Below are 16,780 nucleotides of genomic sequence, written 5' to 3'. Positions count from 1 at the left end.
TTACAAATAAAGAAACTGAGACCTCTAATAAGTAATCTGCTAAAATTCTACAGAATTTAGGTCTAAGAGAGTTTAAATTCAAATGCAGATCCATCTGATCAGAGCTTGTATTCTTAACCCCTGTACAAAATTAATATATAGTGTTTATCCTAGTACCAAACACATAGTAAGTACTCAATAAATGTTAGCTACTATGGTTATTACTAACAGCTCTAAAAACCCTACCTGGTAGTGCTCTATTAAGCCTGTTACATTACACCAAAACAGTTAAGGGAGGGCCCCTACTTCTTCCCTTCTCCGACCAAAAAAAAAAAAAATTTCAGCAGTTCCCCCTCAATAACTTTACTACCAGCATCCCCCTCTGCTCTCCAGTCACAAAAAGAGAAATATTTCCTTGTCACCAATATCGGGAGGGGCCTTGATTTGGTGGGGGAGGGTTCAAACAGAAGTAATCCTTACTTCATTTTCAGTTTTTTTTTTTTTTTGCTTTTTTAGGGCCACACCCGCGTCATATGGAATTTCCCAGGTTAGGGATCGAATCAAATTGAATCAGAACTACAGCTGCTGGCCTACACCACAGCCAGAGCAACGCGGGATCTGAGCTGCGTCTGCCACCTGTACCACAGCTCATGGCAGTGCCGGATCCTTAACCCACTGAGCGAGGCCAGGGGTCCAACCTGAATCCTCATGGATCTTAGTCAGATTCGTTAATCGCTGAGCCACAAAGGGAGGTCCTCAGTTCAACTGTTAAAGAATTGTACCAATGTAGCAGGATTATCATGTATGTCAAGGAAGAAACAGCTTTAAGTTATCTTCCTTATAATCTAATCTTCTGATTACATTACAAAAAAAAAAGCAATCTATTGATAAATGGGAAAAAAACTACACTACCTTCTTTGACTTCCCAGCATATCAATGATAAAAATAAAATTTAAATATGAGATTCTATATAACCTAAGCAGTAACCATTCCTTCTTTTTCCCTTTAAGAACTCTTATTTCACTATAAATGAAACCAAATGATATGGCAACACTGAATAAAAGACTTATTCAATTTCAAAAGCAATTTGTCTAAAAGAATTTTACACGTTAGATTTAAACAGCACCCAGATGGCACTCTGATGGGTGCTCCACAAATCACAGAATAAACAAATAACAGATTGTTCCTAAATAACCAAACCTCCTAGGACAAGAGGAAATATCTGATGAAAGATGTAAAATAAAATAATTAATCTTAGTTAACAAAGCAATTATCAAGACTGCAAGAACGACTTTCGGTGGTGTACTGTTCTGAAAAAAATGGAGGATTCGGCATATTTTATCAGATGACTATTCATTATATCTAAGTACTAAAGAAAAGTTAACACCGATTAAGACTGTCCCTTCAGGAGTTCCTGTTGTGGCTCAGTGGGTTAAGAACCAAATGTAGTCTCCATGACGATGCGGGTTTGATTCCTGGCCTTGCTCAGTGGGTTAGGGATCCCGTGTTGCTCCAAGCTGCCTCATAGATGTGGCTTGGATCCAGTGCTGCTGTGGCTGTGGTTCAGGCAGCAGCTGCAGCTCTGATCTGACCCCTATCCTAGGAACTTGTACGTGCCAGGTGCAGACACTAAAAAGACTGTCCTTGCAATATTTTTCAGGCAATATTACTTTAACTGGGAGTGAGGAAGTGAGGTAGGCAAGCAGCTTCTGCCAACCCTGTGCCCATTAAAGTTTACAGGTTTTAAGAGTTCTCCATCAAAATGCAAATATTTGGGGGGAAGAAGAGTCATCCAGTAAGTACACCACTGTTACTGAGAAACAAAAGCGTACAGTTTGAAGATAAAGCAACAGAAGGAGAGAAAGGTTTTGTGACTGGGTTTTCTCTCTGTAAGAACAATAACTATGAAAAACAACAAAACAATTATAGTAGCCACAAGCTGCTAAGTCCTTCTAATTCATCTAGCTCCATCATTTGAGAAATCCAATATTTTCTAATTTGAAAGCTCACATCCCCTAGAAATAAGAAAACCTAAGACACTAAAAATTAGTACCGATATTTTGCAATAAGATTCATGACAAGATGTGAAAACACCTCCGGTATTTTTTGCTTTACAGTAATATTAAAATATCCTCACCACAGGCCCCTGAAAATTCAAGTTATTGTCTCAGACTTACCTCTTGCAATTTAGACTGTATCCACTGGCCCAAAAGGGCCAAACTATCCCGAGGACAAATGGCCCAAATCATTGTGAGAAAAATCAGACCTAGGAAATCCAGTAAATGAACCAAGCTAGCCTTTTCTGCCTGAGAAAAATCAAAACAATGAAAATTACACTTAATAAATTTAGACAGTACATGCTTACATTTTCTAGTTCATCGTGTGTAATAACATGAAATAATTACATGTGTTTAACTGAACTTCACCAAGTAAAACTACAAGTTCTTTTTCTTCTGTGTGCTTTATCCCCTCCCAGTCTGCTTCTCCCATCTCTTACAAATTTACGTTCATTCCATTCATTCATTCATTCAACTAACACACACTTGAGCCATTACCATCATTCAGACACAGCGATAGGTTCATTAACCTACAGTTTCTTATATTAAGAAGCACAATAACCTTGCAAAATAGGTACAATTGTTCTCTATTTTTTAGATAAACTAAGATGAAGCAAAGTTAAAAGAGGTGCCCAAATTCATACAGCTATTAGTAAAAGAACAAAGGAAATCAAATCCAGGAAGCTACAGTTTCTAATAGTCATTAAATCTTTCTAAAAAATCAAATACACATGTTTACTATGCTTATACTTTTGGGCAAAGACCAAATACTGCCTAACATATGAAGCAATTAAAACAAGGAACAATTCAGAAAAATACCAGAAATTTATTTTAAATAAATGTCTTTTGGACTTCATGACCTAATCTATGAGGATTTATGCAAGTGTACAATTTTATCAGCCTAGGACTAGGAAATTTAGTTATATGATTTTCTTGTAACTACTTACAGCAGGTAGTCAAAAAAAAGGTTTCACTTAAAATTGTTTTGAGTAATAATATCTTAATACAAGTTTAATGCACTGGACTATTCACTGCTCACAACCAAAGCTGATTAATAAATGTTATTGTAACACTGATACTGATAATACAGGAATCATTACTTGAATGTATGAAACATGGCTGACAATTGAAAATGATCATCCAGAACACTTCTTAATATAATCCGCCCTTGCAAAGTGTTCTTCACTTCATTGTAAGAACTATGATTCATGAAAAACAATTACGGAATTATTTTAGCACTAAAGAGTAGAACTCCAAATGATGGAAGTCATTACAGAAGAGAAAGTTCTTATAATGAATTAATAAACAATATAATTGCTATTACATAAGCTTAAGAGACCCCAAAATTTTTAAAATCTATATTCATGTAATAAATAATGAAAATAACAAAAAAAAGCTAGACCTAAGCAAAATGGAGACTCCCAAAAGAGAAAACAGTGTTAACAATGTCTAAGATCTCTAACAAAGAAATATTAACAACTATTTCCTACTTTTAAGGCTGTGATTTGCTTTTCGTGTCTCATCTAATTATTGTTCTTGCAATGAGATGATAACATTAGGCCAAATAAGGCACTGATCTAGATGTCAGAAAAATTAATGTACAGACATTACATTTAAAAGGTGAAATGAACACCTTTTAAATACAAGTGGCTAAAATTGATTGATTTTGCAGTTATGAAGCCATTTCTAGAAAAACAATGTATTTCAACTGCTCAGATTTATTCTTCTATGTATCTGCTTAAGGAAAACATTTCAAAAAATTTTCCTGTAACTTAGAAGAAATAAAGTAGACAATTACTATTCATGCTCCAGAACAGCACAACTCTGGCCCACTTCACCTTAGTAATACTCTAAGGTAGAGAGAATCTGAGATGACTTTTAGAGGGATTAATAACATTTTCATTTCCACTTGAAGCTAATATTACTTGCAGTTCTGATACAGTATTTCACAATCCTTTCACTATTTACCTTTGTGTTTTCAGTTAGAAAATATACCTCTCTCTAATCATGTGGACAAATGAGCCAGGCATATTTTTAATGAATAAAAATAAAACTATGACTAAACAAATATACGATTTTTCCAGATTCGTACCAATCAAACAGATGCGTATTCACAAGAGCATAAATCAACCTGAACCCCATGATCTACCAGAAGAGTACTGCCAACAACCAGGTAGCTGTGGTAAAGGAGGTAGCACTGGACTTACAGACAGAAGACCTTGGTTAAAGTCCCAATTCTGCCAGCTTGGGACATTAGCATGGTACTTAGGGTCCTGTTAAACAGAGAACCCTCTTATATAACACAGGAATATTAAATACCTACCCCACGAGGATGGTAATCAAATTACAAATGAGAAGTATGTATTAAAAAGCTCAGTAAACTGTAAAATGGCAAGGTATTATTACTATTATTCTGCATTAATTATATGGCATATTATTCTAGACGTTTTCCAAGATACTCTAAGCTATCCTCTGAGGATGAATAAAAAGCAAGAAAACTGATCTACCACTTAAATAGTAACATCACTTTCTTACAGTTAATGTTCTGACTAGATTACAAGTACGTTAATAATTATGAAATGTTTAAAATCTAATTTGAAATAATTAGAGGTTGAGAATAATTACTTTTTAGCAAAAGAGACAGGTGATAAAAACAGTATTTAAGAGAAACACTAATTATTCAGTATCAAATACTAAAGACCATAAAAATTCTCAAAATTAGCCAATGATACTTTTTCATGTAACAGAATAAATCAACTGCTAAAAACCAAAATTCTTTCATTAAAAAAACCTGAAAAAATTTAGTTCTCTAAACGATTTAACTTGCTAAATAACTTCCAAGCAGTATTCTAACTGAACATTTATTTGAGGTACTTACAGCATGCCCGAGTACTGCATGTGCTATTTCATGGCCCATAAGGAAGGAAAGCTGATGAATATCAGTCACACTATTTAAAAGCCCAGTGAAGAGAAACACTTGTCCATTCTGCATCATGAAGAAAATAATATTAACAATTAGAACACCATAAGAGGCAAGGACTTTAAATGTAACAATTAAAAATTAGACTGGGGAACACTGACTTACTGGAAGCACAAAGGCATTTATATCTGGGGAATCAACCACATGAATAACCCAATTGATCTCAGAGATCCCTGGAATATCTTTATTGCATTCAATTAAATGATGAACCACTTCTTTAACAGTCAGGTATCGGGCGTCTTTCTCAGTTAGCATGTCATTTTTAAATTCTTCCATCCACTGAAAGATTAAAAAGAAAAGTAGTCTTTAAGAGAGTGTTAGCTCTACAAAATGTTTCTTTTGCTTTAAGGAGAGTTATATGGCTACTTATTGTTGAACATTTTGATTTTTAATTATGTAAAAACCTGCATATATTAAATAACTCAATTTTTTTCAAATTTGAATTATTCATGCAAAAGCGATCTGGTTTCTTGCAAATGGAATAAATTCTAATAACTAAGATTTTTCATATGCATTGGTTGAAATAAAAATGTCATTCTTCTTTTCTAGTAGCCCATAAACAAATGAAATGCTTAAATATGATTTCTACTTTCCTATTTAAGAAAACAAAAACATTGACTAGAGAAATGAAGATTTCATGTAAGAAACTAAAATACAAAAGAAAATTACTTTCATAACATGCTAACATAAAAATGTTAAACATCTACCAAAAAAGGACACTTCATTAATTTTAAAGTGTTTATTCACATGGATTGAAAGGAAATTACTGAAATTTTAGAACTAATGGGCATAACATTTTCTCTATACCATGCCAATTAAAACTCACCACCACATGAAGACACTTTTTCTGAAGCTATATTCATGACACTCTTTCAAGTATACTTAGAAAATTAAAGATATTCTGAAAATATCAAATTTCCATAAAATGTATAATTTCTTTCACATATGAATCAGGACATTTGTCACCTTCTTCCTTGAGATGCATTAAAGATAGATGATCTTGTGGAATATGAATTTAAAAATCTTTATCTTGATTAGCATTTTTAAAAGCACAAGTCACCAATGTAAAGTGTCTAAAACAAAACCACTGAAGTACTTATAACAAACAATATATGTAATTATAGTACTTTATAATAATCCTATAAGAACATGTGTTTGAATTTTCATATCAAGCAGGTTACATTTGTAGTTTAAAAAACAAGAAAAAAGAATACATACATCTACATGCATATAATTTTTTTAAGTTTCTTAGTGATATAAATGGTAGAGGCTGCACTAATTTAATAGCAGGCCTTTCTAAATCTTAACACTTTCCTCAAACTTGCTTCCAACTAGACTATTCTAAGAAACATCTCAAATCTCTGTATAAACTCTGTATGTAAGAATTTGGTTTTGTCTTTATTAAACTTTTTAGTGAAAAACCATTGTTGTTTTTGTTTTCATGGTAATTAACTCTCCGCTGACAAACTCAGAAGCCTAATTAAAGTAAAAATATATAAAGACTGATATAAAGACCTAACCAGGACAAAGCTGTCAAGTGAGGCTACATAAGACTTCAATTCAACAAACATTCATTGAACATACACAGACAGACCTTAGGGATGTTTTGAGTTTAGTTCCAGACCACCACAATAAAGTGAGGATCTCAATAAAGTAAAGCCACATGAATTTTTTGGTTTCCCAGTGCATATAAAAGGTATATTTATACTATGCAGTCTATTGTGTTCAATAGCACTGTCTAAAAAAAAAGTGTACATATTTAAAGAATCCTAGCTAAAAAAATGCTAACCATCATCTAAGCCTTGAGTGAGTCATAATCTCTTTTGCAAGAGTAAAAGATCACAGATGATAGATCACTGTAACAAATGCAAAAATAATGAAAAGTTTGAACTATTTATTGCAAGAATTATCAAAATGTGACAAAGAGATATGAATTGCAGTAAGCATATGCTGTGGGAAAAATGGTGTCAACAGACTTGCTCAATGGAGGATTGCCACAAACCTCCAATTTTTAAAAATGCAGTATCTGCAAAGTGTAATAAAGCGAAGCATAATATAATGAGGTTTGTCTATATCGTATATGTGCTAAGCATAAGAGATAGAATGGTGATTTGTCCTCTAGGAACTCACTACTGGTAAAAAAATGTTTTGAGTTTATACTTTCTAAGGAGTTATAGCTTTTGAATTCCAACTTTACTTTGCATTCAAAAAATATAATCAACTGCCAAAAGTGAAGTCCGAGGGGGAAAAAAACCATCTTATTCTACTTTATTTTCAAGGTACAAAAATTCAAATTACAGATACGTGTATTCAAAAAAAATATATGCTAAGCATTACTTTGTACAGTGTGCCAGTACTTAAGATAAAATGATAAACAAAACAGACAGGGTCTCCGACCCCATGAAGCTAGTGTCGCAAGGAGACAGATCAGGAAGTAAATAATTATGCAAATAATTATGTCAGCCTAATGGTAAGTGTTTTAAAAGAAAAGTACAATATGCAAACAGAAAATAAAAGTAAGAGACCTAAGCCCAATACGGCCAAGCACTGAGCACAACTACAAGTGACTTACTCATAATTCAGTCTATGACAGATACCCCCTAGAGTCGGATGTAGCCACCCAGCCTAACCCAGTCAGGATAATCAAGGCAGGCTTTCCTGAGAAAGCAACATTCAAAGTGACATGCGTTTAGCAGGAGTTAGCTGGGTGAACGAGAGGAAAGGCATTGGAGGCAGTAGGAATACTAAGTATGCAAGGTCTGAGGCCTTTTGGAAAAAAATGCTAATTTCCTATCAGAGATTAAAATTAAAAAGTAGTTTATCTCTCCATAGTTGAGAAACTTTCCTGCTTTGAGTATTACATCAAGCAATCTAATTAAAAACAATTCTTACTACTTACTGCTTCATATTCCAGTTCTGATAAAAGTCTGAAATGTTCTTTCCCCAATAATAGTAGTTTGCTCCTTCCTGTGACTGGACTCACTTCCAGGTGAGTAAAATAAAACACTACAAAGAGCAATCCAAAACTACTCAAACCAAGGAGTAGCTTCCATTTATTCTTCCTCACACTTTCTTTAAATAGTTCCTTCTTGTTAGGAGGAAGGGCCCGCCACCATTTCCTTATGCCCCTAGAGCAAAAAGAAAAATTCAAAGTTCTGATAATAGAATCAGTACATATCACCGAAACTTAAAGCACACACCAACAGTGTTTCTGCTCAAATATCTAAATTGTTATATTCCTTTGTATAGATGGTTTTTTCAGTTTATAAAATTCTTAGCTAAATGATGGAAAATTAATCAGTTATACACAGCGATAGTTACAAATGCTAATGCTCATTGGAATTTTCTGTTATTTTAAAGGTAACTGCTAAATGAGAAGCTATTTGACTGCAACTACCACTAGTTAACATTTATTGACTGCTTACCCCATTCAGAGTACTCTTTTAATTGCTATACATGTCATCTCATTTAATCTTCCTAATAATTTTACCTTCTGTAACGGAGTTAACATTGAGAAGTTACACAACTTGCCCAAGGTCACAGAGGTCATGAGGAAAACCAAGCAAGGAAGGCAATGTGCTGTAGGGATAAACTGCCTGAATAAACATCTGAGGGGATTATGGCAGAATAAATCTGTACCTTTCACCAGCACTTCCCCGCTGCTCATCAGACATCAGACATCTGGCACAATCTGCTAGTACTTCAGCAAGGTACAAGGGAAACTATCTCAGCAATCATTTTAGAAATAAATATTGCTCAGTAGAGAAACTCCACGAACCCCTCAAGAACATGGCAAAGGAGAGGTAATAAGAGCATAAGCACTGGAGATAAGGAAATGAGAGATTTTCTAGATAACATCTGAGGGGGTCCAATTCTGCCAGGCAGCAATACAAATATACTCTCTGCTGCTTATCAGGGTCAGAGACATTTTGACAACCAGCAGCGTTTTCAGCACTGGGACAAAAATTTTTCCCCATGAGTTCATCTATGAAATTGCAACAAAAATTTAAAACATATATATCACTCTCTTGACAAAATTTATTTCATAAAATAACTTCAAGTCATTTGTTAAGTGACACATCTCATATGCCTTTAAAGTGTTTCAACCTAAAAAGACTAAACTATGAAGTATGCTTCTTTCCAATTTAAAAGTTTATGATATTCCTTGTTTAAAATGTATGAAAACAGGAGTTCCTGTCGTGGCTTAGCGGAAACAAATCTGACTAGGATCCATGAGGACACAGGTTCAATCTCTGGCCTCACTCAGTGGGTTAAGGATCTGGCGTTGCTATGAGCTGCGGTGTGGGTCGCAGATGCAGCTCATTATAACTAACTATTCGGCTATAACTCCGAATCAACCCCTAGCCTGGGAATTTCCATATGACACAGGTTCAGCCATTAAAAAAAAGACAAAAAATAAATAAAATGTATGAAAACATATCCTAAAAGAAAAGTCTAGGTGGTTTACAATTAGGAACAACAACAGAAAGTTAAAAATAAGTGATTTACAAGAATTAAAAAAAGCTAATGGCCCAAGAATTTGGGCTGAGGTGTGACAAAGATTTTCTCCTCCACCAAACTCTACTCAAGACTCCCCTGACCTCTTTTTCAAGTACGCCTTGACTTCTGGACTCCTGGGTTCATAACCTGCATGGTTCAATTTTAGCAAGAATTCTGCTAGGTCGATTCAGCCAGCATCTCCCATCCTCTATATCTGATCACTCTTGACAGCTAATCTGTTCCTTATCATTCATTATCCCCAGGGTGGTCTGATCACCTTCTGCCTTCAGGGAGAACCCTGGTAGGTCAGCTTAGGTAGAATCTCCCTTGCTCCTGATTTTTCCTCTCTGTAATCTTCCCTCCACCAAGCCTCACCCTGCCTGCCAGCCCATGCTGTATTCAGAACTGACTTTGATTCTTTACTGAGGTCTCTCTTGTCCTACTGCAAAAGTTCTGAATAAAATCTGTTTTTACTGCTGTTTTTCACTGTTTTACTAGTTTAACTAGTTCACCCTTCTTTGACAATCGTTACTTAAATTCCAGTTAAATTTGCTGCATATTTTCTCAGTGCCAGTGCCTAATCATAAAGAACACAATCAGGTTCTTGATTTTTCAGAAAAAGAAAATTGGGTTGGTTAGTATGGAAGTAAGAAGGCACTTCATAGTTATCAAACATAAGAAAGCTTTATAAGGAAACAACGCTTAACTTTACCTTTCTTAAATGTTCACAGAGCAAAAAAGAGAAAACAGGCTTAATTATGAAAGGGAGGTTTAAATAAAATATGAAGTATTATTTAGCTGCAAAAACATTATTATAAAGGCTCACCAAGGGAAAATAAAGATTTGCTAGAAACAGAATAGAAAAATAAATAAATACTAATTAAGAGTTACCTTGGCTAGGAATGAGCCCTTTCTTAAGCAAAGTTTTTCGATTTATGACCCACTGCCTCAAATTCCATGAACTAAAGTTTCTAAGTACTTTCTTACATATGAGCTATAAGAAACATTTCTGATTCTTGTAATCATAAATAAGATATTTTCAATAGTGTCTACACAAGATATATGAGAAGAGGAGTTCCCGTCGTGGCGCAGTGGTTAACGAATCTGACTAGGAACCATGAGGTTGTGGGTTCGGTCCCTGCCCTTGCTCAGTGGATTAAGGATCCGGCGTTGCCTTGAGCTGTGGTGTACGTTGCAGACGCCGCTCAGATCCCGCGTTGCTGTGGCTCTGGCGGAGGCCGGTGGCTAAGCTCCGATTCAACCACTAGCCTGGGAACCTCCATATGCCGCGGGAGCGGCCCAAGAAATAGCAAAAAGACAAAAATAAATAAATAAATAATGCTAGGGAGAAGATTTTAAAAAAAAAAGATATATGAGAATAATTTTTTAAAAATCACATTTCTGTACTATATGTGATAAATGATTTCAAGATTATTAAACCATACATAACAAAACTAGGTAGAACTAATGGTTTAGAAACTTAATTCTGAGCTAAATTATGGGAGAAAAATCTAGTAAGTTTTCTTTAAAAGTGTACTTTCACTGATATTTTTAAATATAAGTTTATTTTTCACAAAGCATTTTACCTGCCCACAATGATTGCAAGTAGTTTCTGCACTGGTTTAAGAATCATTAACAAGAGAGGAACTGGAGCAGCGTGAAACCGCGGAGAAGTGTGGAAACTCCTTACATCTCTTGTGGGTAAACAGTTTAGAAGGCGAGATACTGAAGGAGTAGGAACTACTGGAACACCTTTCATCCTTAGCTGTCTTGAAAAAGAGTCATTCCATGCAGGTCGTTTGCGGGTAATCATCCAAATTCCCTTACTTCTGGTGTCCAAGAGGCATCCTGCTCTTCTGTCAATAAAAGTCCGATAGAAATCAAAGTTTTCAGGCAGAAAAGCCAATCGATCACCCTGATTAATTCTCAGGCCTTGAGATTTATTCACTATATGGTTAATTTTCACTTGATGACAGTCCAGTAGGGTTATAGCTAGTGTGTTACATTTTCTCCAGTTGGTCAGTAAATTAAATTGGAAGAAAACACAGTTTCTAGCAGCAGACTGCAGTCCACAGAGGAAGCTCATCTTTGTTACGCTTGATTATCTGCAACACAAAATATAAACTATAAATATCTAAGCAAAACACTTTATTTACCAAACTGGGAAAAAACACCTACAAAAACGCTGTTCTTCCTTTAGCACATCTCTAAATTACCTTGGGTTTCCACTTACTACCCTTGTAGCAACGCCTCTTTGCAATAAAAACCAAAGAAGTTTTACTTTACTTTTTTTTACTCAACAACATGTACTTTGAAAACTTGGATTTTTTTTTCTTCTTTCCAGCTTTCGTTTTTAGTTGGGGGAGTCTATTTTTATTTTAACAGCTAAATTATCTGGGGAATAAGAAATGGATTAAACAGAAACAGCATTAAGTTTCAGTAATTGGCAGTAATGGGGGAAAGAGTATTTAAGGGAACAGTAAAATCTGACAAAATGTATTTTTTTAAAATAAAAACTTTGTTCCTTCCAAATATAATACTGGCACTTCTGATTTGGGGCAAGATGGAGTAAGAGGGACCATGCTTAGTCACACGACAAAAACAACTGAAAAACAGAATATGAAGACCTAAATAGACATTTTCCCAAAGATACACAGATGGCCAACAGACACATGAAAAGATGCTCAACATGGTTAATTATTAGAGAAAAGGAAGTCAAAACCATAATAAGGTACCACCCCACCATCCCACAGTGGTCTGGATGGCTATCATCGAAAAGTCTACAAATAGGAAGTTCCCTCTATGGCATATATATATACACACATACACATTAAAAAAACTGAATCATTTTGCTATACATGAAACTAACAGAATATTTTTAATCAACCATACTTCAATTTAAAAATAAAACAGCAAGTACAACAACGGTTTTGACATTCTGGACCTTAGGCAATGAAGAACAGTCATCCCTGAGAGGTGGGAAACAGGTAAGGCGAGCACTACGGCTGCCCCAGCTTGCTACTACCTGGAGAGAGCTTCCAGGCCACTATGCCAAAAAGAGAAAACTAGCACAGCCCAGGTTCCCCTAAATCAAAGAGATAAAGCTGGGAATTCAAGTAGACCACAGTGGCAAGAGCTCAGAGCAGAGGACAGGTGGAAGGAGAGTTGCACAGAGAAACAACTCCAGAGATGTGCAGAAAACCCACCTCTGGTATTGAGCTAAATCGTGATCAGGGCAAACGTGTCTAAGATTACTCCTGAAGCTGAGAAAGAACACCTTCAATGCAGGTCAGGAACAATGTGCAGGGCTCACACAGTGCAGCGTAGAGCGCCTGCTTCCACCCTTCAATGGGAAAACCTTTTAATTCACAGGGCACTGGGTAGAGTACTCAGAGGGTTCTGCCTCAACATTAGGGAAAAATGAGTCCTAGATTAAAAGCTGCTCTACTCCTACCTAACAAAGATTAAAAGCAACACTCAGAAAGATCAAATTGTTTCTAAGTAACTTAAGCACATTCTAGAAAAAAAGCTCAAGAACATGTATAAGAATATAAAAATACCTACCACATAACAAAGTACAATTTATAACTTAAAATTTCTAGGCATGCAAGAAGCAGGATAGTGATCCATGCTTATGAGAAACATCCATCATTATAAACTAACTCCTAAATAATATGTGTGATCCATGATTATGAGAAACATCAATCATTACAAACTAACTCCTAAATAACACAGGAGACAGTATTAGCAGACAAGATATAGTGAATAGTTGAATAGTTATTATATTGCATATTTTTAAGAAGTTAAAGGAAAGTCTGAGCATGTTATATAGTGACATGGAATATATTTTTTCAAAAGGGCTTCACTAAACTTCTATATAAGAAAACTACAATGTCTTAGATGAAAATTACACTGGATGAGACTAGCACTAGTACCAGATTAGACATTGCAGAAATAAAGACTTTGAACTTGAGAAATCAATAAATACCATCTAATATGAAATGCACAGAGAAAACAGCCTTTAAAAAATGCATAGAGCAAAAAAAAAAAAAAAAAAAAATGCGTAGAGCAGAGCTCCCCTGTAGTGTAGTGAGTTAATGATCTGGCTTGTCCCTGAGAAGGCACAGGTTTGATCCCCAGCCCAGCGCAGTGGGTTAAGGATCCTCTGTTGCTGCAGGTGTAGCACAGGTCACAGTTCCAGCTAGGATTCCATCCCTGACCCAGAAGTTCCATATGGCACGGGTGCAGTCGAAAAAGAAAAAAAAAAAAAATGCAGACTATTAATGACATGTGGGATAATTCAAGTGACCTAATATATACGCAATTGGATCCTAAAAGAAAAAAAAAAAAAAAAACTTGAAAAAATAATGACCAAAATTTTTCCAAATCTGATAAAACCTGTAAACCCACAAATTTAAGAAGTTTAACAAATCATATCCTCAGGAAACATAAAGGAAACCACTCCAAGGTATATCAAATTTCTCAAAAACCAATGAAAGAGAAAATCTTAAACCTGACACCTTAGATTAAATGGATACATTCCTTGAAAGATACAAATTATCAGAGCTTACTCAAGTAGACATAAACTGAATACCCAATCTTTGAAAGTGAATCTGTAGTTAAAAACCTTCCCACAAGGAAAGCTTCAGAACCAAAAGACTTCACTGGGGAATTCTACCAAACATTTAAAGAAGAATTATTAATAACTCTACACAAACCCTTCTGGGAAATTAAAAAGGAATAGTTTGCAATTCATTTCATAAGACCAGCATTACCTCGAAGCCAAAGACAGATTCAAAAAAAAAAACTACAAGAAGACTATAGAGTAGTATCTCTCATGAACATCAATACAAAAAAATCTTCATAATATTTTAGGAAATCTAATTCAATATATTAAAAAGACAACACATCATGACAGAGTTAGGTTTGTCCCAGGAATGCAAAGTTGAATCAAAATTCATAAATTAATCAATGTAACTCACCCTAAAAGTTAATTACCTCAAAAAAGAGAACACAACATGATCAGCACAAAAGACACAAAAAAATTTTTGATAAAATCCAACATCCATCCCCGATTTAAAAACTCTCAGTAAACTAGTACGTCTACAGAAACCTGTAGCCAGCAGCATATTTATTGATGAAAGACTATACTTTCCTCCTGAGATCAGGACCAAGAAAAGGATGTCTGCTCCCACTACTTCTATTCAACATTTTACTGGAGATTATAGTCAGTGCAATAGAATTAAATAAACGCATACATGACTAAAGAAATAAATGGCATTCAGACAAGAAATAAAGAAGTAAAAGGGTGTTTACTCCTAGGTAACATGATTGTATATTGATAAAATCCAAAAAAATCTACAAAAAAAAAAACCCTTAGAATGAGTTTAATGTGGCAGAATACAAGAGCAATACACAAAAACAATTTGATTTCTGTATTAGCCAATGATAGAAGTCAGACCCATACACAGGAAAAAAAAAAAAAAAGTACAGGAAAAACACTACTCTCCCTCCCAAAAACATACTCCATGATTCCAGCTCTATAATATAAACTACAGAAAATGCAAACTAATTTATAGTTATGGAGAAATCAGAGGATAGAGAGGTAAATATAAGAGATTACAAAGTTTGAGGGACAAGTAAAATATTCACTACTGTGACTGTGGAGTTGTTTTCACAGATATACACCTACGACAAAACATATGTACAGTTTAAGTGTGTCCAATTTATTGTATATCAACTATACATTATGCTATTTTTAAGATTATACTAAAATGAGACAACTTAACTTAATTTCTGAACTTAGGTTAGATCCTAGTGTGAAAGAAAAAAATTAGCTTTAGAAGACAACTGGGACTAGCGTAATAATTTGAATATGAATTTGCCTTTAGGTTATAGGTTATCACTTATTTTATTAAACGATATGATGTGGTTATGTACGTGAATATCTTACACATGAAATACCTGCTGAACTCTTCATGATGAATAAAACTTTCAAATTTTATAATAAAAGTATATACACATAGTACATAAATACAGTAAAATGTTAATCTTTGTACCTACGTGGTGGTTCTATATGTGCTCATTAAACATTTTTTCTGTTTTCTGAGTAGTTCAAAAGCTTCATAATAAAGGGGGCAAATACATAAACCTAATGCAACCTCGACTAATACAATATTACCTGGAAAGATGCTTCAGAACATCAGTTTTCACAAATAGTATTATTTATACATCAAACTATTTGAAAATTACTCAATTTTTAATATACTTTATAATTCTGCCCTTGCATTTTTAATGTATAATGTGAATAAAGGACGTGCTAAGTAAACATTAGCTCTTAGTTAACCCTTTTAAAATTACTGCCAAGTTTAAATCAGTAGAGTCCAAGCTGATATATAACAGTTGACTTTATTAACAAGATACTTTCTAGTTTTCTTTTCCTTTCTTGAACACAGCTGAAAAGTGATAAAATATTTTAAGCCTGGAAATCATTTTAAAATTAGTATTTGAGCAGCCAGTAAGATTTTTTCATTGGCTGGGTGGCATGTGAGTTACAGAAGCAGCATAAAATTCAATCCTTGACTGCAAGTTGAGTGGGGAAAAAAAAGCACTTTAGTAAGACTATTAGGGGATACTAAAATACAGTTTCTCATTAACTGCTAAGTACTATGAAATTTTAAAAATTAAAGGTTATCCATGAATAGCAGAATAGTTCAGAAAGGCAATTACTATTTTTTTATGGCATTTGGGCAAATGTAGAAAAAAAAATTTGTTTTTTTTAAATGAATAGCAGAATAGTTCAGAAAGGCAATTACTATTTTTTTTATGGCATTTGGGCAAATGTAGAAAAAAAATTTGTTTTTTTTAAATGAATAGCAGAATAGTTCAGAAAGGCAATTACTATTTTTTTTATGGCATTTGGGCAAATGTAGAAAAAAAAATTTGTTTTTTTTAAGAGCCACACCTGTGGCTATGGAAGTTGCCAGGCTAGAGGTCCAATTAGAGCTGTAGCTGCTGGCCTACACCACAGCTCACAGCAACACAGGATCCTTAACCCACTGGGTGAGACCAGGGATCAAACCCTCATCCTCATGGAACCCTAGTCGGGTTCATTACCACTGAGCCACGATGGGCCCTCCAAAAGAAAAACTGTTTAAAGATTTATTTCAAATAGGAAAGTGTACTTAAGGCAAATATAGAATGTCTTCTACTAGAAGTCAAAACTGTACAAATGACACAAATACACTCTTTCACTGAAGTAAAC

At 34.6% G+C, this 16,780-nt stretch overlaps 1 protein-coding gene across 19 annotated transcripts in view; it reads right to left on the bottom strand.

Annotated features, from left to right (window-relative positions):
- Nucleotides 1–16,780, bottom strand: part of OMA1 (OMA1 zinc metallopeptidase) — a 177,154-nt gene that overhangs the window by 158,159 nt on the left and 2,215 nt on the right. For all 19 annotated transcript variants that reach the window (XR_014808190.1, XR_014808185.1, XR_014808187.1 and 16 more), the window contains exons 2-6: nucleotides 11,103–11,621; nucleotides 7,916–8,144; nucleotides 5,122–5,295; nucleotides 4,915–5,022; nucleotides 2,157–2,285 (exon numbers count right to left, since the gene is read on the bottom strand). Coding sequence is in view for 10 of the 19 variants with exons in the window: in XM_084964976.1 (XP_084821102.1) it covers nucleotides 2,157–2,285; nucleotides 4,915–5,022; nucleotides 5,122–5,295; nucleotides 7,916–8,144; nucleotides 11,103–11,602 (1,140 nt within the window). In the remaining 9 variants the exon portion in view is untranslated. The remainder of the gene's footprint in view (nucleotides 1–2,156; nucleotides 2,286–4,914; nucleotides 5,023–5,121; nucleotides 5,296–7,915; nucleotides 8,145–11,102; nucleotides 11,622–16,780) is intronic.

The sequence above is a fragment of the Sus scrofa genome, chromosome 6 (assembly GCF_054392235.1).
Source record: "Sus scrofa isolate SSC_HxYL_T2T_F1_AM1 chromosome 6, Sscrofa_HxYL_maternal_Yorkshire_Landrace_v2.0, whole genome shotgun sequence".
NCBI lineage: Eukaryota > Metazoa > Chordata > Mammalia > Artiodactyla > Suidae > Sus > Sus scrofa.
The sequence above is the reverse complement of the archived record's forward strand: the minus strand, read 5'-3'. Positions and strand labels throughout refer to the sequence as shown.